The sequence below is a fragment of the Macrotis lagotis genome, chromosome X (genome assembly GCF_037893015.1).
Source record: "Macrotis lagotis isolate mMagLag1 chromosome X, bilby.v1.9.chrom.fasta, whole genome shotgun sequence".
Classification (NCBI taxonomy): domain Eukaryota; kingdom Metazoa; phylum Chordata; class Mammalia; order Peramelemorphia; family Peramelidae; genus Macrotis; species Macrotis lagotis.
This window is the reverse complement of record NC_133666.1, coordinates 250,978,329-251,000,889: the sequence shown is the minus strand read 5'-3', so window position 1 is coordinate 251,000,889 and position 22,561 is coordinate 250,978,329. Positions and strand designations below refer to the sequence as shown.

The following is a 22,561-nucleotide window of genomic DNA, read 5'->3' as shown; positions in this document are numbered from 1 at the left end:
AGAGAGATAAAACACTTAGATCAAGATTGCCTCTGCCCTTATAAGAATATTACATAGCAGCTCAGATAGCACTGAAACACAACATTACATAAATGCTTTAGTTTTAAAACAAAAATACTTCTTTGCTCATTTTTCCATTATCTCAGATGAGTGTTCTAAAGCCTAGCTCTATCATGAGGAATTCTACACAGTTAAAAAAAATTTTTTCTCCTACAGATTTGTTTTTCGTACTCTATACTTTCTTAAAATGTTTTTTCTTTTTTTTAACATTTCTTTATTTTTTGCCAATCTATTATTACAATAATAAGAATAGTGAGAGAGAATATGAGAGAGATGTCCTTCAGACTGAGTTCAGATTCCAGTGGCTCTATCTCTGGAGTGAGTTGCCTTCTTTATCATAAGTCCATCAAAGAAGTTGCTTCAATATTTTTCCCACAGTTCCTATTACAAACGGTATTTCCCTCCACTCTATTTCTCTCCACTCTCTCTCTCCTTTCATCCTGGCCCTGTCCGAAAGTGTGTTGTATCTGAGTACCCTCTCCCTCAATCTTCCCTCTCTTCTATCTCCTTCCTCCCCTTCCCCCTTATCCCATCCCTTTCTTATTTTTTTCCTAGGGTAAGATAGATTTTTATACCCTATTAAGTGTGTGTGTTATTTCCTCTCTGAGCAATTTCTGATGAGAATGAAGGCTCACTCATTTCCCCCTTACCTTCCCCCATTCCCCTCCATTTTGAAAAAGCTTTTTCTTGACTCTTATGTGAAATTCTTAGCTGCTTCTTCATTTCCTTTCCCTTATTCCCAGTACTTTCCTTTATCACCCATTAACTCCATCTTTTTACTATATTATACCATTGTATTACACTCCTCCCTGTGCCCTGTCTATATATGCTCCTTCTAACAGCTCTTATAAATGAGAAAGTTCATATGAGTCATCAGTATATTCTTCCCATGCAGGAATACAGGCAGTTCAGTATCTTTAAGTTAGTCCTTCTCATCCACCCCCTTTATGGTTCACCAGAGTCCTGTACTTGGAGATCAAACTTTCTGTTCAGCTCTGGTTGTTTCAATAGGAAAGTTTGAAAGTCCCCTGTTTCATTGAAAATATGAATGAAAATATCCCCTGAAAGAGGATATTCAGTTTTGCTGGGTAGTTGATTCTTGGTTGTAAACCAAGATCTTTTGCCTTCCGGAATATCATATTCCAATCCCTGTGAGCCCTTAATGTGGATGCTGCCAGATCTTGTGTAAATGTGACTATAGAGTCACAGTATTTGAATTGTTTGTTTCTGGCAGCTTTTAGTATTTTCACTTTGATTTGGGAGTTTTGGAATTTGGCTATAATATTCCTGGAAGTTTTTCTTTTGGGATTTCTTGCAGGAGGTGACCGGTGAATACCCTCAACTTCTATTTTACCCTCTGCTTCTAGGATCTCAGGGCAATTTTGCTGTTCATTTCTGGAGAAATGAAGTCTAGGCTCTTTTCCTGGTCGTGACTTTCAGGTAGCCCAATAATTTTCAAATTATTTCTTCTGGATCTGCTTTTGAGGTCAGTTGTTTTTCAAATGAGATGTTTCACATTTTCTTAATTTTTGGCTTTTTTGGAAGAGTTTTATTTCTTCCTGATTTCTTGCAAAGTCATCAGCTTCCTTTAGTTCCATTCTGCATTTGAAGGAGTTATTTATCTCCTTTTCCAGCTGGCCAGTTCCGCTTTTTAAGGCCTTCTTCTCCTCATTTGCCTTTTGTTATGCTTTTTTCCATTTGACCTAAATTGGTTTTTTAACATACTATTTTCTTAAGTATTTTTTTGTATTTCTTTCACCAAGCTGTTGATTTGGTTTTCATGATTTTTCTGCATTGCTCTCATTTCTCCTCCCAATTTTTCCTCCACCTCCCTTAGTTGCTTTTCAAAGTCTTTTTTGAGCTCCTCCATAGTCTGAGCCCATTTTCTCTATTTCTCTTGGAGGTTTTGGATATGAAAGCTTCGATTTTTGTCCTCATCTGAGTAGTATGTGTTTTGATCTTCCATGAGACTAAAGTAATTCTCTATGGTCAGATTCTTTTTCTGTTGTTTATGCATTTCCTCTGCCCAAGACTAATTTACAGCACTTCTAAGACTTGGGGTTTTTTTGTGGGGGGGACCCCACTAAAACCTTTATTCCTCCAAGGTCTTATACGCTCTTGCCTGTGCTTTGATATGTACATGACCACAGCACTAACCTTTGCCCTGGAGCTGTAAGAAGGGGCCCTGCTGGGGTATCTTAGTATAGAAAGCCAAACTGAAACCTGAATCTGAGTGTGGGCAAACAGCCGGGTCCTGCCCCCAGGAAGAGCAGAGATGTTTCTGCCTTCTTCCCTGGCCCCCTTACTGTCTGTAGTCTGTGCTCTGGAAGTGCAGGCTGGTTTCTTCCAATTCTCGCTGCAAGTTCTGTGGGCAGTGTTCTTCACTCCACACTCATTCTGGTGTAGTCCAATTCTCTCCCCTCCCCTTCAGGCTGTTACAGGGCTGCACTGCGGATGGGGGCTTTTTCCAGCTCTCTGTCCTGGTGAAACACACCTTTCCCACAGAATTTCTAAGTTATCTTGACCTGGGAAAATGTATCACTCAGTCTTTGTGGAGTCTGCCCCTCTAAATTTTGGCTAGATTCATAATGTGATAGCTTTTGGAGTTCCCTGTGGAAGGAGTTCCCGGGAAATGCTGCCTTCATGCTGCCATCTTGGCTCTATCCCCTACTTTTTAAAAATGTTAATGATTTTAAAGAACTTTACATTAGATAATGCTAATCAATTATAATCCTAGCTGACATTTGAATAGCATTTTAAAGTTCACAAAACAAGTGTTTATGCATGTTATCTTGTTTGATTTTGACAACTATCCTGTTAGGTAAATAGTACAAATATTACCATTTTATAGATATGGGGAAAACTGAAATTGGTATGATCATTTACCTGAATATATATTGCTAATAAGAAGCAGAGCTTAGGACTTCTGGACTTAACAAAGTCTAACCCTCCTGCCCTTATTCCACTATACTTGAGCTGTCTTCCATTTCAATTATTAAGTCAGTGTAAGTTTCTGTAAAAGCATCTGCTGATACACATCAGAGTTCTCATAGTAATCACAAAACATTGAAGTATATTGGTCATCTGAACTACACAGGGCAGCTAGGTAGTGCAGTAGATAGAGCACTGACCTAGAGTTGGCAAAATCTTAGTTCAAATGTGACTTCAGGGTAGTTATTTGACCCTGAGTAAGTCTCTTCACCCTGTTTCCTTATCTGTCAACTGAGTTGAAGAAAGAAATGACAAACTACTCCAGGATGTGCCAAGAAAACTCCAAATGGATTTAGGAAGAGTTGGACTTAACTGAGATAGAACTGAACCTCAACAACAGCAAACAAAGGATAATAATTAAGGAATTAAAGAAAATAAGAGATCAATCTCAGTACATGTAGAAAGATCAGTCTAACCATTATTTTACTTTTAGGGACATCAGACATAGACAAACTGTTGTTACTCAAACAGAGGTTCTTTGGGTTTTGTTTGAATGAATATTGATTACGTTTTTTAATTACCAAGCTAATGATGTGTAAAACTGCTCATGTCCTTGAGCTGCTTAAAACTATTCCTTGCCATCATTTTAATAGTATTGAGATATTTAATACTTTAAGCATAGATACCAAAGTGTTAGCATACTTCTTTTCCAAAGTATCTCAAGATTGTAATTTATAATAATGTTTTGGCTCTTTTAAAGTGAAGGTTAAAATGGCTAAATTTATTGTCATAAAATGTAATTTTTCCTCTTTTTTTTAGGATTTAAAACCAAACAATTTGTTGTTGGATGAAAATGGAGTTTTAAAATTGGCTGATTTTGGCCTAGCTAAGTCATTTGGTAGTCCCAATAGAGCATATACACATCAAGTTGTAACAAGGTAAGTTAAAAATAAGTGGGTTGTAGAGTTAAAAATTGAATCCTGGAGGTGGCTAGGTGGTGCAGTGGATAGAGCACCAGCCCTGGAGTCAGTAGTACCTGCGTTCAAATCTGTCCTCAGACACTTAATAATTATCTGGCTGTGTTTCCTTGGGTAAGCCACTTAATTGCAAAAAAAAGAAAAGAAAGAAAAATTGAATCCTGGTTCATAGTGGGCAATAATAGAGACTGATAATATTCCTGGTGATTTAAGGAAAGCTACAAGAATTATTTTTCTGTTCCTTACTGCCGTTTGCTAACCGACTGACAGAATTCTAAATCAATTTTTTTCCTGCTTATCTGGGAACAGGGTGCACCAGAGAAGAGAGGACAGAAGTGATAATGATACTTAAAGCTGCTGCTAAAAGATAGAAATTTGAAATATTAATCTTATAATATTATATGGCATTAGTAACCTTCAAGTTTAGTCCAAGGCTAGGGTAGGGGTATTATCCCCTGACTTGTGATATGGGTCTTTGAGAAGGTATAGAAGAGGCACAGGGAAGGGCTGTATGTGATGATCCTTACCCCAATTCTGGGGAGGGTAGAAGAGTTCTCTTGGTCATTGGCAGCTTGGTTTGGGGTAATGAGTATATGGCATACCTTGTTTCTCTGACTGAATGAGATTATGTGAGACAAAACAACATAATTTCCATGACTGTATTACGAGTGGAGGCTAACTCAACTTTGGCTCTTGGGGATAACCGCTACTTGAAGGCAGCTGCTTATCTTCTCTCAGATACCTGAGGAGATGGCAGAGGCATTGCTATTGAGTACTGTTGGAAAACATGACTACTCCTTCCTACAGTGGGCCATTAATTGGGACATAAAGAATTTTTAAAATGATACCTGGTTATTATCATGGCTTTGTATCTGCCTTTCTTTATATACATCCTTCAAAACCCTATTTTAAGTCTTTCGTGGAAATGAACCTTGCTATTAAGAATACTGAAGATCAGGGCAGCCAGTAGATAGAGTACTGCCCCTGGAGTCAGGAGTACCTGAGTTCAAATCTGGCCTCAGACACTTAATAATTACCTAGCTGGGTGGCCTTGGGCAAATCACTTAACCCCCCTGCCTTTCAAAAACAAAAAAAAAATATTGAAGATCTATTTAGCATGTGATGGCACTTTTTTCTACTTGTCCAAAATCTGTTAATGTAACTTTCAAAGTTCTTTCCCTTAGTTTTGCCGCTTCTCTGCAGATCTAGACAGTTTCCCACATTTTGTTACTTTGAGATTTGTCTTAATCCATTGATGGTCTTCCCCAAGCTAGTGATGTATTCAGCCCACCCATGTGAGAGGAATTTAGAGGTTTTTGTTGTTATCCTGTCATTTTCAGTTGTATCCTACACTCTGTGATCACATTTGGAGTTTTCTTGGCAGAGATAGAAATGGTTTCTGATTTGAGTCCTAGAGCTGAATCACCTAGCTGCCTAACATAAAGGTAGTCTTGAAATATACTTTGACTTGTAAGCAGTGGAAAATGAAGTTTTCGACAACAGTTGAGGGAATGTATCTTTTTTCAGTTTTTTTGTTTCTCCTTTTTAATATGTCAAAACCAATAATGACAAAATAAATGAGCAAAATATTTTTGTATTTCTATTTTATTTTTAATTTTTCATTGATACCATTTTTATGTCATCTACATTTCCCAGAGAATTCCTCCTAGAGAGCCATGCTTTATAACAAAGAATAAAAAAGAAGGGGATAAAAGTTCAAGAAAATTAACCAACATATTAAAGAATTATATCATGATATATAGCAACTAGATGGCACAGTGGCTACAGTGCCAGACCTGCTGTGAGATAAGACTTGAGATCAAATTTGACCTGTTATACTTATTAACTATGTGACCTGGGCAAATCAGTTGCTTCAGTTTCCTCTGCTGTAAAATGAGGATGATAATAGCTCCTATCTCCCAGGTAACTGTGAGGATCAAATGAGATCTTTGTAAATTGCTTAGCAGAATGTCTGGCACATAGAGAGTATTATATAAAGCTAACTTACTATTATGCCACCCCCCATCACCTCTGCAAAGATGTAGGGTGAAATACCTGCTCTTATCTCTTCTTTGGGGCCAAGGCTGGTCATTAGAATTTTCCAGTCTTCTGTTTCAATCATTTTGTTCTCTTCATTTACAAAGTTGTGGTTATTGTGCATATATTTTTTTCTGATAATGTTTATTTCATTAAGTTCACATGTCTTCACATTCTTCTCTGTTGTTATCATAGTCTTTTTTTCATTACATGATTCCTTTACATTCATGTACCATTCTTTGTTGAGCCATTCCCCAATTAATGACCAGTTACTTTGGTGTTTTTTACTGCTACAAAAAATGCTGCTATAAATATTTCTGTATATATAGACATCTCTTTTTGGATAAATGCCTAATAGTTGGTAAATTATTCTTTTTTTTTTATTCTTTTTTTCTTTTGCAAGGCAAATGGGGTTAAGTGGCTTGCCCATGACCACACAGCTAGGTAATTATTAAGTGCCTGAGGTCGGATTTGAACTCGGTACTCCTGACTCCAGGGCCAGTACTCTATCCACTATCTAGCCACCCCCATTGATAAATTATTCTTGATCTAATTAATGCTGCTTATTCATTTGAGAAGAATCTTTTGGCAAGATTCTAATTTAATGTTCATTTACATTCTGAAGGCTTTTTTCTTCTAAATTTATCTGAGAACACCAATTGAATTGTTGTTCCCAGTATCTAAGTAAGCCTGGCATATTAAAAAAGTGGAATCAAAAAGGGAGAATTTGAAGGTGTGATATACAGTTCCTTAAAGAGCTGGGAATATTGTTAAGACAATGTTTTGGAAACCTCTTGTCAAAGAAAGCTAATGAGGATAATACCCCCTTCTGGTAACATTGATTGCTGAATTTCTTGTTAATGCTCTTTATCTTGTACATTCTTTTTTTTATTTTTGGTTTTTGCAAAACAGTGGGGTTAAGTGAATTGCCCAAGGTCACACAGCTAGGTAATTATTAAGTGTCTGAGGTCAGATTTGAATTCAGGTTCTCCTGACTCCAGGGCCGGTGCTCTATCCACTGGGCCCACCTAGCTGTCCCTTATCTTATACATTCTTGCAGCTTACAATTAGTAGATCTTCCTTATCTTAAGTATAATCAACATATAAAATTGTGCAGTTGAAAATATAGAAAAACAGTTCTTTAGAGATGATCAAGGCATCTCCTTTTCTCCTAGATGTTGTCATGCCCCTCTTTTCTCATCCCTGATCCCCTCTCCCAACCCCAAAGGAAAAGAGAGCAAAGTGGTGTGGTGGAAAAAGAACTGGGTTCTGGGTTCTGGTCTTGACACCCTGACACTTGCCTAGTTTGCTTAACCTTGGACAATTCATGGTGGGGGGTGGGGGGAGTAAGTTGGATTAAGACAAAGTAAAGTGCCTTTTAATTCTGTCTCTGTCATCTAAAATTCTAGCTGGTATAATAGCACTAGACATGGCATCAGCAAGACTTGAGTTCAAATTTGAACTTAGACACTAGCTGTATGACCTGAGGTTTGTCAATTAGCCTTTGTTTCAATTTCCTCATCTATAAAACAAAGATAATAAGAACTTCTATATATTGCTATGTTAAATGATATATTTATAATGCACTTTGTAAACCTTAAAATACTATTAAGATTATGATTAACTCTATAACTCTAAGCATGGAATCAGGGCATTTTCCCAATAAGGGAAGTATTACTAGGCTTCCAGGAAGAGGTGATTTTTGAGAGTAAGGTTCCAGAGTCAGGGAAATAGTTGTTTTCCTGCTCCTGTTGGATAAAAATGTCCAGCATGCTCCAGAACTGTCCTTTGCTCTTCATTCTTCCTACTCTGCAGCCTTTTGTAGCCCTATTACTGATCTTACAATAGATGTGACAAAATTGTGTTTGTATTTTACCAAAATTTCCTTTATATCTAATTTTTGGAAATATATATATTCTGTAAAGCAAATATGACCTGTGCTGTTAGGGTGCAACTAGGGAAATCAGCTGTAAATTTTTCTCTGGTGGATTTTCTAGTACTTTCCTTGTGAGAAGACAATATTTTTAATTCCTTCAGATGGTATCGAGCCCCTGAACTCCTCTTTGGAGCTAGAATGTACGGTGTAGGGGTTGACATGTGGGCTGTTGGCTGTATATTAGCAGAGCTGCTTCTGAGGGTAAGCTTTGAATTTATATGCAAACTTTGCTGTATTGTATACAATTTTTCCTTAATTAACTTGATAAGCATTTTTTTGTGATCAAAATTACAAAAATTTTTCTTAAAAAAATGAAATATCTAACTTAAAGGATTGACAAATTAGGAAATGTTTTATAGGCATGTAACATAATTTTAACTTCCAAGACCGTGTGTGTGTGTGTGTGTGTACATACATATAATATATAATTGGTACTGGCTTCTCCCACCATCATCCTTAAATTACTATTTTTAGTTGCTTAGGTTGTCCCCTTAATTTTTTTGTCAACAGTCACATAGAAACATTTGCTATTGTTTCAGCTTCACTTTTCTCTGTCAGTAACAGTCACAAGCTATGGTTGCTATTGTTTCAGCTTCACTTCAGTTAGGGTGACCCTTCCCTTTTTGCATGTAAGTATGTAAGAGAGAAAGAACTCGCTTTAATTTCAGTGTAAAGTGCATCCTGTAATGTAATTGTCCATTCTGATCATCTAATACGAAAATTTGAGATCTTGATGACTTTACATCTGAAATAGTCTTGTAGCAGCATTGAGATTCATCTGTGTGATAACATTTAGCACAAGGGATCATCTGATCTCCTCTTCCTCCTCTTTTTTGTAGAGGAAGAACCTGAGACCTGCAGGGTATAGTCACTTGCTAGTCAGTGAATACTAATAATTTTGAGAATAGGACATTTGATTATGAATCTAAGACCTCTTCACTTCACTATACTTGATTAAACTGGAATAATTCAATGATGATAATGATCCAGGTAATAATTTAGACCTATGGTAATAATTTTCAGGAAAAAGGTTTCAAACATTTTAGGCACTTGTTGCAGTTGGGTATCTTTGTGGGGTATGTTAACAAATTCTTTTTATAGGAAGTCATTCTTAGCTCTTTCATTTTTTACAGGTTCCTTTTTTGCCAGGAGATTCTGACCTTGATCAACTAACAAGAATATTTGAAACTTTAGGAACACCAACAGAAGAGCAGTGGCCTGTAAGCCTCCCCACATTCTCTTTGACTTCCTATTTTTGTTGATGTGGTCATGTGCTTAAATGTTGGGATCAGATGAATTTTATTGCAGGTATCTAGTTTTTTCACTGGGACAAATAAGCATAGCACTATTAAAAGCATTTTAATTGATCATATTCCTTATGGTTTTGGGAACTGCAAATTTTATAAGAATTTTTTTTTTAGCGGGGCGGCTAGGTGGCGTAGTGGATAGAGCACCGGCCCTGGAGTCAGGAGTACCTGGGTTCAAATCCGGTCTCAGACACTTAATTACCTAGCTGTGTGGCCTTAGGCAAGCTACTTAACCCCATTTGCCTTGCAAAAAAAAAAAAACCTAAAAATTTTTTTTTTTAATGAAGCCATTTAGATGTCCTATTAAAGTGCAGTGAAATCCTCAGTCAGCATCTTAAAAAAACAAACATACCCTGCTGGAATTAATTTGTGGATTTTTTTGTATGAAGCTACACAGCCCATTATGGAGGGACTATGTCCACTATGATGTCATGTTTTGGACATAGTCTCTCCAGAGTGGTTCAAGTAGATTTTATTCAGATCCACAGATTAAAGAATAATAATTCCTTTAATTTTGGCCCTTTTAAAAACTATAAAACTGTATTCCCAGAATGTCTAGGCCCTCCAGAAATTTCCTTTCTCTAAATTTCTGCTTTTATTTTGGATCTCTTTGTGTATTTTTCTTCTTGTTGCCTTTGTGACTCACTGAATGTTATAACCCTCAAAGTGCCTTTAATGACCTACTTCATTCTCTTAAGAATCAATGTGGGTTAAGTACATAGAGAGCCAGGCCTGAACCCAGAAGATATGGATTCATTCAAGCCCTACTTCCTCCCTATTCTGCCTTGCAACCCTGGGCAAATTGCTTCACTTCTCAGTGACTGGACAGTTCTTTAAAACTATAAGTTGGCAGAGAAGTTCTTAAGACTGTAAGTTGCCAACCTCTTCCATTTCCCTTCCTTGCAAGAAATATTCACAGTGACTAAATATTTTAGGAAATGTACAGTAGAGGGGAAGGGGTCTGTATCTTAGGGATAAATCCATAACTTTCCTAATCCCCACTGTGATCCTTACTGTTGAAGGATACACACCGAAAGCATACATTGGATTGAGAGTATGCTTTTGCTCTAAGCATAGTCAACATCTTGATATGTTGCAGGTAGGTATGTTCTTCACCTTAAATTTATTAGAGGATTATAATAATAATAACAGAATAAGAAATTCAGCAAACATATGCTATGAATCAGGTGCCAGAGGTGGTTAAATGCTAAATCTTTTATGTACTCCTTCCCTATAGTTTTAGCTGACATTAGGAATAAGGTAGGGACTTTTTTTTCAAGGCAATGGGTTTAAATGGCTTGCCCAAGGCCACATGGCTAGGTAATCATTAAGTGTCTGAGGTCGGATTTGAACCCAGGTACTCCTGACTCCAAGACCAGTGCTCTATTCACTGCGCCACCTAGCCGCCCAAGGTAGGGACTTCTTCCAAAACTCACTTTGCCTAAACTATATATAGCTCCTTTTTTCTCTCTACCTAAACATAATTAATTTATGCCTTTTTTTGGGTATAAAATGTAAATCCTGTCTATAATCCATGTACCCTCATTTGTATTTAATAAATTTATCATTGGGGGCAGCCAGATGGCACAGTGAATAGAGCACCGGCCCTGAAGTCAGGAGGTCCTGAGTTCAAATGTGGATTCAGACATTAATAATTGCTAGCTGTGTGACCTTGGGCAAATCACTTAACCCCATTGCTTTTTGCTGTAAATATAAGACCTGATAAATATATATGTATGTATTTTGATTTAAATAGCTAACATAAAAAGTTGAAGAGCATATTCCATTTTGATAATTTATAGATTTGTTTCATGGGATGTCTTTGTCAGTAGATCAATTATATGTTTGTTAGAAGTATCTTTTATGTCAAAAAATTTTTTTAATGTGTTTTTTTCCCTGTCCTTAAATTTGATAATTTTACAATTTCTGTAGGGTATGTGTAGTCTTCCAGATTATGTGACATTTAAAAGTTTCCCTGGAATTCCTTTACAACATATCTTCAGTGCTGCAGGAGATGACTTACTAGACCTCATACAAGGTTTATTCACATTTAATCCTTGTACACGACTCACAGCTACGCAGGTATTTTAATATATCCTTTAAAAAATGTTAAGTAATCTGAAGGTAGTCTTAAAAATATTTTATGTAATAAAAAGGTTGGGAAACAATTTCTTTAATGTAACAGTAGTTGCCATCACACCTTTTGTAAAGTAGCCATTTGCTGTATCCCAAAAATATTTAAAAATTTCTATTTTGGAACTGTAGAAAAATAAGAAACTGAGTTTCATTTGTATATCTTTTGTGACCTAAATTAGAATGCAATGCTTGAAACAGTTTTCAACAGAGTGGAAGCAGGAAGAAACTTTCTTTACTGATTGCTACATAGTATAGAGCAAGTTTTATTTATCCAGAGAATAGCTGTGACTTGGCAAACAATCTGTTTTACAAACTCAGTTTTTTTTATACCACAATTGCCAAGAATTTGTTGAATTAATACCAGGGAAAAATTGTTGAAATTGGAGTTTATATTCTTTCCAGTTTGTGTATCTGTATCAAAAATGTAACTTCTTGTTTGGATTTGAACCTATAGAATAACAACTATTTAGCTGAGAAAAACCCTTAGATATGGCACTAAGCCTCAGTTTCCTCGTGTGAACTGAAAACATTGAACTAGATGACCTTAAAAGTTTCTTCCCAGTTTTGTGGTACTGTTCTCATTAAAATTTTAGTACCATTTGTGAAACCCTGGATTTTTTACAGTTTCATTTTTTGAAATATTTAGAATTACACTAAAAAACAGAAATAAAATGTGCATTTCAGTACACAAATAAAACCAACAGGGGCAGCTAGATGGCACAGTGGATAGAACCCCCCCAGCCCTGGAGTCAGGAATGGAGTTCAAATGTGGCCTCAGACAGTAATTACCTAGCTGTGTGACCTTGGGCAAATCACTTTAACCCCATTGCTTTGCAAAAAACAAAAAAACCAATACTACACAACAGTAAAGAACAACTAGCAAAAAAAAATCAAAAGTGACTATTGCCAAATTATAAAGAACAAACATGACTTGAAAAAAGAGATCTGAGAAGATGCTCCCAACCACAAATAGTGAGCATTGGACATTTTTCAGACTTTTTCCATGTGTTGATAAGTTATGCTGACTTTCTTCTTTTTTTCCCTTTTAAAATAACATTTATATTCTTGGATCAAAATATGTTTAAAATAACATTTGTTATTCAGGATGAGTCTCAGAGGGAGGGCTCTGGGAGAAACTAGTGATGCAAAAGACATAAATAAATTTTTTTTTAAATGAGAATTTTGTTTTCAGTCATAAACAGTTCTTAATGGCCCCATTTGGGGTTTTCTTGGCAAGGATACTAGAGTGGTTTGCCATTTCCTTCTCCAGGTTATTTTACAGATGAGGAAACTGAGGGGAAACAGAATTAAATGACTTAGCCAGGATGACATAGTTATTGAGTACCTGAGACTGAATTTGAATTCAGTTCTCTATCCACTGTGACAATTAATTGGCCCTAAAACGAGAATTCATGTAGACACAAAGAAATATTAGAATCCTTGAGTACTTTCCTGATTACCTCTTTAAGCTACAATAGATCTGCTCAAATATGATTAGTTTCCTTTTTTCCATTTGAATAATAGTAATCCTTTATTCAAGAATAACATCCAAAAACTTAAGACAATACAAATATATACTTTCCCAGATGTTGGTTGATTTTTATTCAGGAGCCTAGAGCACTCTATTTTTTGTTTTTGTTTTTGGCATTCTCTATGCTTTCATTGGACTGTGATACTTAAAGTATAGAACTGAAACATATGAAATATTTCAACCTAGATGTCAAGTACAACAAAATATGCTTTTCTGAGAAATGACACCAAGTTCTTACAGTGCTTTGTAACTAATAAAGAGCTATAAAATAAGAAAATTTTCTCCTTTTGTTAATGGGATTAATTTGGAATAAACTTTTAGGGTTTTTCTTAATACAACTTGCATTTTTAGGGCTACTAATAGCCAAATAAAGTTTTTTAAACGCCAAATTAGATATGCTTGGTCCTTGCTGAAAACAAGCATGGAATTCCTTGATGTTACTTAAACCTATAAATTGTTCAGGTTAAAGAAAAGAAGGAAGGAATGTAATGAAAAGTTTGGTTGCTCATTTAAAACTACTTTGGTACTTTTTTTTTAAGGCATTGAAAACTAAGTATTTCAGTAACCGACCAGGACCCACTCCTGGGTGCCATCTGCCAAGACCAAACTGCCCTGCAGAAGCCCTGAAGGAGCAACCAAATCAAGCCATGGCAGCAAAACGGAAACGGACAGATGCTCTGGAACAAGGTAGAAATCCTTGCTTCTTAAATAAACTGAACTCAATATAATAATAGTTAGCATTTTATAGAGAACTTTGAGATCTAAGCATTTTACAACTATTCTCTCATCTGTTCCTTATAAGTCTTGGGTGGGTAGGTGGTATTGTTATCCCCATTTTACAGATGATGAAACTGAAGCAAAAAGAAGTGACATGACTTGCTTAGGATCACACAAATATTAAGTGTCTGAGACCAGGTTTCAGTTCGCTCATTGTGATTCATTGTTAATCACTCTTTACCTAGCTGCTAATTAGTGTTAGTTACCTTATTTAAGAAGCAAAAATATCCTAACATTTTATGAAATGCATCTTACATAATTACAGTATTTTGGGAGGGTAGCTAGGTGGTGCAATGGATAGAGCACCAATCCTGGAGTCAGGAGGACCTGAGTTCAAAGCTAGCCCCAGGCACATTACCTAGCTGTGTGACCTTGGGCAAGTCACTTGACCCCATTGCCTTTCAAAAAACTAAAAAAACAAAAAATGTTTAATCTGTAGAATTTTTAGTTGAGTGTTTTGTTTAGGTTTGAACTTTAGTAAAATAATTTCTTTAATTTTAATTCCCCCTTAATCTTAGTCATTTCTAATAAATAATGTGGCAAATGTCTGCTAGTAAGCATTTATTTAGTACCTACTAATGTGCTAGACATATTACCAATATTTGCTCCTTTTATACATTTATACAACCTTGGGAGGCTCTTATTATCAATGTTTTACAGTTGAGGAAACTGAGGCAAGCAAATGTTGTGACTTTCCAAGGAATGCCTAGCTAATAAGTGTCTGAAAACAGATTTGCGAGTCATCTTGACTCCAGGCCCCAGCACTCTGCTGCATTGAAATGTAGCAGAAATAAATTTGGAAGTAAGTTGTAGTTTTAGATTTTTTTAATTACCATTTTATTAATACCTCTTATTTTTATATCAGTCATTTTGAGACATGTACACCCAGATCCATTCTCCAATGACTCTTCTAATTTAATTTTTTATGAACTCAAATTTTACAAGTTGAGCAGGACTTAGCATTATAGCTTTATGTTGCTTCTATTGAAACTATGCTTTACTCAGAAGATAGCAACCTGCATTTCATAATTAACTGACCCTAATCCTTTTTTAAAAAACTCCTATTAGTGCTGATAAAATGATCTTAGAAATATGGGGGAGATCATTATAACTTAGTAACTGGTAAAATATTAACTTTTCTTCCTAGGAGGATTACCAAAAAAGCTGATTTTTTAATTACTGTGAGTACTGGACAGCACTGTGCTGATGAAAGTAGGGGAAAAAAAAGAAAAAAAAAGGAATGGGAAAATGCCAAACATTAAATGAATGTTATAAAAAGCTAATTTGTAAATATTCTACACATGTAAGATATGTAAAACTCTTGGTGGAATAAAATTCTTTTGTATAAAATTATAGTTCCTTAAATTAGTTTTTGATTATGCCTTCATATTCTGACTTAGATTTTAAAATACTGGTACCCTAACCCTGTGGCTGGTTCCCTTACTGATCTGTTGCTTCTTTTCCCCTATCATTGCATTTTGACCATTCTATTACAGATCTATACCTCTTAGCCTGTCAAGAGGAGAGAAAAAAATATATCCCCAATTGTTGTTGATTTTGACTGTCATTCGACAGTGAAGATTGCATATAAAAACTGGAAATGGATCCTAAGGATCACTAACCAATAGATGTGGACAGGTGTATATGTGTGTCTGAATGTTTGTGTGGCTGTGTTTAGGAGTGAGGGCATTATCAATATTGACTGTCACTAGTGACTTACAATCCTTCCTAAAGAAAGAACTAAGAAAATGGTACCTGAGAGCATACTGGGTTTTGGATTTCTGGTCATCTTAAAATAAAGCCTCTCCTGACCTCTACACCTTGCCATTCCAGACTAATTAAATATCAATCCTTGTCAGTTCTTCCCAACCCCACTTTCCAAATCATACTTGTATTTATGTTGTATTTACTTCTCTGTTTAACTGTGGTTTTGTCCTCAGGAGAATGGAAGCTCCCCGAAGAAAGGAGCCGTTTAATTTTTATCCTTGTCTCTTCAGTGCCTGTTACATAGTTGGGACTTCAAACATACTTGTCTCAAATTGAGAGTTACAACAAAAAATTAACCATGGAATAATTGAGCAATAATACACCCCTTGATGTGGTGTTGTTGCCTTTGAATATCTGTAAGCTCTAACAAATTTCACAAAGGTATATAGCTGCATCTTGTTTCCAGAGTTTCAAATTTGCCCTCACAAGTCTTGAGTGTAGAGATTAAAAGGTGATTGGGAAATGCTTCACAAAATAAATAAAAATATAAAACATAATATAATTTAATTTGTGGTGGTCTTAGGTAACTTGAGGACTACAGGGATCTATTTCTATTTGAATTTGACACTAGGAATATAGACTTGTATGTGGTTTGATCTTATGTCTCTGCCTAGTGGATTTGGTTCCACTTATTTTATCTTCCAACAGTTCATATCCACATAAAACAGTCTGTTCTCATAGAAATGAAAATAAACAGCAGCTCTTTTCATAGTTTCAGGCCTGCTTATTATAGCATAGACTTAAAAGTACTTCATTTAAACACTTCATTTGGCTGCCTAGGAGCTCAAAGTGAAAGAATAATTTGACCACATGGCTTTCTGGTGAAATTATTGAACTTATTCTGGAAATAAATCAAGGAATGTGGAGGAGCAATTACAATAATCTCAGAAGACAAAATGACCTGGTTTCAAGCCCTATCTCCAGTACATACTATGTGACCCTAGGCAAGTCATCCAGATGGTTCAATGCCTAAAGCAGTGCTCTGAGATTATCAGTCCCACAATAGCTGCTGGTCCCTCTGCAGAGATACCTCCTAAACTGAGGGAATCATACGTCTGGATATTTTAACAACCCATCCATTCAAGAAAGTGGGATCTCAGGCATTCATAAACCAATTTGTCCTAAATAGTTCCACTAACCTGATTTCCCAAAGCCATCTCTTGTCTGTCTGGCCATGCTGTTTACATTAAGGGAATGTCTTCTTGTCAAATGTACATTCACATGTGAGCTTTCTAATTAATTTTTAGTATTTTTTCCAATTACATGCAAAGATGGTTTTCAACAATCATTTCTTTGTTTTGTTTCAACAATCACTTTGAGTTTTATGATTTTCTTACTCCTTCCCCCCCAACAGAAAGAAACTTAATATAGGTTATATGTGTATAACTATGTTAAACATATCCATTAAATATGTTGTGAAAGAAGAATCAAATCAGAAATGGAAAAAATATATGAGAGGAGGAAAAATCAATACATAAGTTTTTAAAAAATTGAAAATAATAAAGTTTGGTATGCATTCAGACTCCATGTTTCCTTCCCTAGAAGTGGATGGTATTTTTTGTCACAAGTCTTTTAGAATTGTGTTTGATTATTGTACTGCTGAGCTGAGCAAGTACATCAGAGTTGATCATCACACAATGTTGCTGTTAGTGTGTACAGTGTTCTGATTCTTGTCTCTTCACTCAGCATCAGTTCATGCAAGTCTTCCTGAAGTTCTGACCCCTCACAATTTTTTTTAATTTTTATTTAAGGCAATGGGGTTGTGTGACTTGCCCAAGGTCACACAGCTAGGTGATTATTAAGTATCTGATGTTGAATTGTGCCACCTATCTGCCTCTCCCATATTTTTTTTTTTAGTTTTTGCTAGGCAATGGGGTTAAGTGGCTTGCCCAAGGCCACACAGCTAGGTAATTATTAAGTGTCTGAGGCTGGATTTGAACTCGGGTACTCCTGGCTCCAGGGCCGGTGCTCTGTCCACTGCACCACCTAGCCGCCCCCCCACACACATGATTTCTTACAGAATAATAGTATTCCTTCATATTCATATTGTACTCTAATTTGTTTTTAAATTATATTACAGGCATACTGATTTTTATAAAAGTAATCAGAAGTGATTATAGCCTCTGAAAATTTGGTTCCACTGTACACTTAATCTAGTACTTTATAGATATTGCTTTATGGAGAAATGAAAGACATATATAACCATCAGGAAAATTAATTGATCTTGGACTTAGTTCCCAAATTTAGAACTGGAAAAGAGCAGACAAGGAAAATGAGACACAAAGAAGTCATGACTTGTCTATGGTGACAGAAAGGAAGGAGCAGTTAGGATTTGGACTGCTGTCTGACCCCAAAGTCAGACCTCATTCCATTGAACCACACTCAATACAGTAGATAGTCTAATATAGGTTAGGGCAGCTAGGTGGCACATTGGATAGAGCATTAACCTTGGAATCAGGAGGACAAGAGTTTGAATTCAGCTGCTGACACTAGCTTTAAGTCATTTAGCCCGGATTGTCTTGCATCCAGGGCTATCTCCAGTTGCCCTGATTCTTACATGGCAGCTGGTAACTTGCCCAAGGTTACAAGGTAGTGTCATGTCTGAGGACAGATTTGAACTCTGGTCTTCCTGATTCCAGGGTTCGTGTTCTATGCACTGCACCACCTAGTTGCCCTGGTGATTCAATGATATAATTGCCATGTAGCATCACTCATAAAATATTGGTGTTTAAAAGATTTTTTTCCTTAGAGCAATTTAGGACAGTTGAAAGCACTATGTAATTTCCCAAATACAATCCAGTATACCCTCTTCCTCATATTAAAATCTGGATTCAGGCATCTGCAGATAAATGTACAAGCTAATTCAACTTTCCATCCATCATGGTATCATGATCTGGATAATGGGAAATTTTCATCCATTTGACTATGGATAGTTAATAAGACTGATTTCTTTTGATTGCTTAGGATCTCTATTGAGACTCTATAGTATTCTGCAGCTTAATGCAAAATCAACACAATATTTTCTGCAAATATGAATATATGGAACTCTACTATAGAGAATTCCTCTTCCATATGGATGAGTTTGCAAAACACTTGTTTTACATTTCCCTTGATGTTGATGGTATGAATTGTTGGATTTAGGTTCTCTATATGGGTACATTTGTGAAGGAACCTTGTAATTATCTTAATATAGGCAGTGGTGATAGTTTGTTGAAGAATGCCATTGAGGCTGTCATTTTGTTCTAACAAATCTAATGCTTTTTGAACCAAGAACAGCAATGAGTCTCCTTTCAGTCAAGTATGACTGATTTTTAGACCATGGAGAAACTGAAGAGAACTTAGTGGCCATCCATTTCAGACTTGGCAGGCAGGTACCCCATGAACAAGAGGATGAGCTACCAAGTTGAACTAGTCATTTTAAAGTTAGATTTGACAAAATTCATTCCACCAAGTCCATTAATGAAGTCTTTTTTTAGGTTTTTTTTTGTTTTTTTTTTTTAGCAAGGCAGTGGGGTTAAGTGGTTTACCCAAGGCCACACAGCTAGGTAATTATTAAGTGTCTGAGGCCTGATTTGAACTCAGGTACTCCTGACTCCAGGGCCAGTGCTCTGTCCACTGCTCCACCTAGCAGCCCCAATTGTAACAACTTCTTAATAAATCTCTTTTCTAGATATTTGGTTAATTACATTGGATAATACTCAAAAGTATCATGGGATATAGAGAACTGACCTAATATAAAGACGAAGAGCTGTAAAGCCAATGTTGTTAACAATAGAATAATTAATTTTAAAAAACCAATTGTTCTAATTACAGTAGCAGAATTTCAGAAGACTTTGGCTGACATAATTAATCTTCCTTTACTGTTGATCTTGGCCATCTGCTTTATTGCATAATTTCTGAAGAAACATCCGAACCATTGGTGAAAGGCTGTCTAGAAGAGTCTATTACTTTGTTCTATACTTTTCTATTATATTTGGATGTCAGCCAGGGTTCTGGTTGTACTTAATCTGATTACCAAAAGAATTATCTTTCTTTCCCTAGGGATAAAAATATCAAGTTGCAAACAAAACAAAGTAAATTCCACCATCTTCTTATTATTCAGTACTGTATACTCTTTTGGCGAGGTTTGGGGGTTTTAAGAATAGTTATTAACACTAAACTTCCACTTTCACATTCCTTCTCCAGATCTCATAGCAAAGTAAAGCTTTTCAGAGAATGGAATAGCTTCGATATCCAATAAAGTATCCCTGATACTTTGAATACCAGTTATTTAAAACTGATCATGAGGTTTAAGTGCTCATAAGGTTAGTCCCCATTATGTTCCCTTTTCTCAGATAACAGAATTGGGACTGAATGATAGGGTCTTGTGGGTAACTACATTGCATTTAAAGAAACAGTGAATTCTCCCCAAATTTCTCAATCTTAGGTTTTTGGTTTTTTTGGGGGTTTTTGCAAGGCAATGGGTTTAAGTGGCTTGCCCAAGGCCACACAGCTAGGTAATTATTAAGTGTCTGAGGCCAGATTTGAACTCAGGTACTCCTGACTCCAGGGCCTGTGCTCAATCCATTTAATCTTAAACTTGAATGAATTTCATTCTACATGTTGAGTTCAGTGATCCATAATAGCAAAGTTTTCTATCTTTTGAGCCTAGCTTTTCTGTGTGTTCTAATAACACTATTGTGGATTGACTCCCTCCTTTCTGCCTCCCATATTGAGGCTACAAGAGCTAATTAACCTCAATGTCCAAGTTAATAATGACTTTTTCCCTTAGCCATCACATAGTACTTTGGTTTGAAGTTCTCTAAATATATCTACAACAGGAGGTGCAATAATTAACACAATAAAAAATATTGAATTGAATTGTGCTAATATAGTTATCTAGTGTTCATATTTTATTCTCCATGAGGACTATGTCATATGTAAACTTCTTACTACTAGCAGCCAATACAGTGTTGTTCACACAATACCAACTTAATATTTATTAAACTAATGATTCATCACATTTTGGACTATTGGATCCTTCAATATTATGACAAAAATTCAGGTTGCCAAAAGGGAAGAAAAAAGATCATATGTAATATTTTTTAAATGGCAATTAAGAATTCATCAGATTTTTTTATGAAAAGAAAAACAAACTTCAATGTGAACATGCTACAAAATAATAAAGGGTATTGATCTCATCTGTTTCCAAAAAATCACTTTGAAGACATGATGAATATGAAAATATAAATATATGAATATAAAAAAGACTAAGATAAACTTGAAGAGTTCATACTTCCAAACAACCTTTGGACTTTAATATCTCCCATTCCAAATATTCCACATAAAGTTTAATGATTTAAGTGACAGCATAGTGAACTCTACACTTTTGAGGGACTATAGGCTTCAAACTTAAATATGCCCATTGGATGTGACAATTTTTTTCTGGTTCCCCTCATCTATGTTGCAGATGGCACTAACACAGCCTAAAACATAGGCCTTACCTCCCAACAGGTCTTTGGTCTGACTTCTCTCTCTCTCATTTCCTCCTACTGTCTTTTTGCCTTATTGATTTGACCATGTGCAGCATTCCTAGTTTAAGCCTGAATTGTCTTGTGTTTTGTCTTGCACTTTATCTGCACTAGAATTTCTTATTCTTCCCTTTCTTCCATGAAAAGGTTCAGTCAGCCCCACTAACTTAGACTTAATGGGCCTGGTAGAATTTTTTGTTATTCCCAAAAACCTAATTAGTGTGCCTACTTCACTAGGATGATAGATGGAGCATTACACTGATGTGGGGAAATACCCCAAATAATTAAGTGCTCTTTGAATTTCCTTGTAAATGCAACTAGCCAAAGCCAGATCAAATCAGAATTCAGGTTCTTTACCAATAATAGATGGAGGCTATGTCATTTACAGTTCAGCAAGCAATAGGAAACAAAACATAAATGTTACTTAAAACAGAAAAGTTATACATCATATGAAACCCCAAAATTTACATAATACATGAAAGAAAGAAAAACATGTATTTGTCAAAATGCAGGTGTTACAGAGAAAAATATTATATTCATTAAAGAAAATTATCATTTGCCACAGGAGATAGATAAAGGAGTTATTTTCTTAGTACAGCTAGTTTCACTAAATCAAAGAGAACTTGCCAGTCAGATCTGACAAGGGAAGAGGATGATCTAAGGATTCTGGAATCCTCCCTGAGCAACGAGTTTTTTTTTTTTAATACTGATAAGAAGAAACAAGGAAACCAAGGACAGTCAATGACACTAGATGCTACAACTGGTTTTATAGTTAATGAAAGATCACATACAACAAAATGGTGGATACAGAACAAGATGGAATCTTCCAAAAATTTGACAGAAGTGACTAAGGAGTATTATATTAATCTATGTCCATTATTTATCTGTTATCATTTACTGAGACCCTGAAATAAAACATCAAGTCAATTACTAAAATAAAAAGATGTTTTCATTGCACAGGAGCAGCAAGAAAAATTTGATAGCTAATTATAACTCAACTTGATTTTTTCCTACAAAGCTTTTGCACATAAAATAGCAAAATAAGATAACTTGCTTAAGTAATAAAGACTGTACATGCTTAAATATATGTTTGATTCTGATTTGCTATACTAACCAAGGGATTTTATGCTAACAAATCATTTTAGCAACAATATAGGAAAATATTAAGCAATTTATGCTTTAACAAAATATAAGTAATATATTGTTAAATATATTGTTGTCAAATATATTTTGTTATATAGGTTGTTAAATAAAACAGGCTCCAAGTAATATACAATTATAATCAAAGCAGGATATAAATGTTATATAATATAGGCAATTAACTATAAGAAACATCTATTCAAACAAGATATTAAGTGTAGGGAGTTTTTTGCAAATAAGCATTGTTATATTTTTTTCCCAGCAAACTATTAACATTCTATAATTGCTTAAAATAAAGATTGAGTTAAGTTCTAAGTTAAGTGATATTTCATAACTAATAGTAATAAAAATCACAATTGCAAGCTACAGGAATAGTTACATTATTGAGTAATGTGATTAGATTTAGGGACAAAAAGGGGGAAAGAGGTTGGGGGAATGAAAGAGTAAAGTTA

The 22,561-nt window shown here is 35.5% G+C and overlaps 1 protein-coding gene across 2 annotated transcripts in view; it reads left to right on the top strand.

Moving 5' to 3' along the window:
* CDK7 (cyclin dependent kinase 7) overlaps nt 1-22,120 on the top strand; it is a 35,014-nt gene extending 12,894 nt beyond the window's left edge. The window contains exons 6-11 of one of the 2 annotated variants that reach the window (XM_074207827.1): nt 3,811-3,929; nt 8,043-8,142; nt 9,075-9,161; nt 11,181-11,330; nt 13,455-13,602; nt 14,840-22,120. In XM_074207827.1, coding sequence (XP_074063928.1) covers nt 3,811-3,929; nt 8,043-8,142; nt 9,075-9,161; nt 11,181-11,330; nt 13,455-13,602; nt 14,840-14,868 — 633 coding nt within the window. In that variant the 3' untranslated portion in view covers nt 14,869-22,120. The remainder of the gene's footprint in view (nt 1-3,810; nt 3,930-8,042; nt 8,143-9,074; nt 9,162-11,180; nt 11,331-13,454; nt 13,603-14,839) is intronic. The other variant, XM_074207826.1, reaches the window with a different exon arrangement.
* Nucleotides 22,121-22,561: the final 441 nt, after the last annotated feature.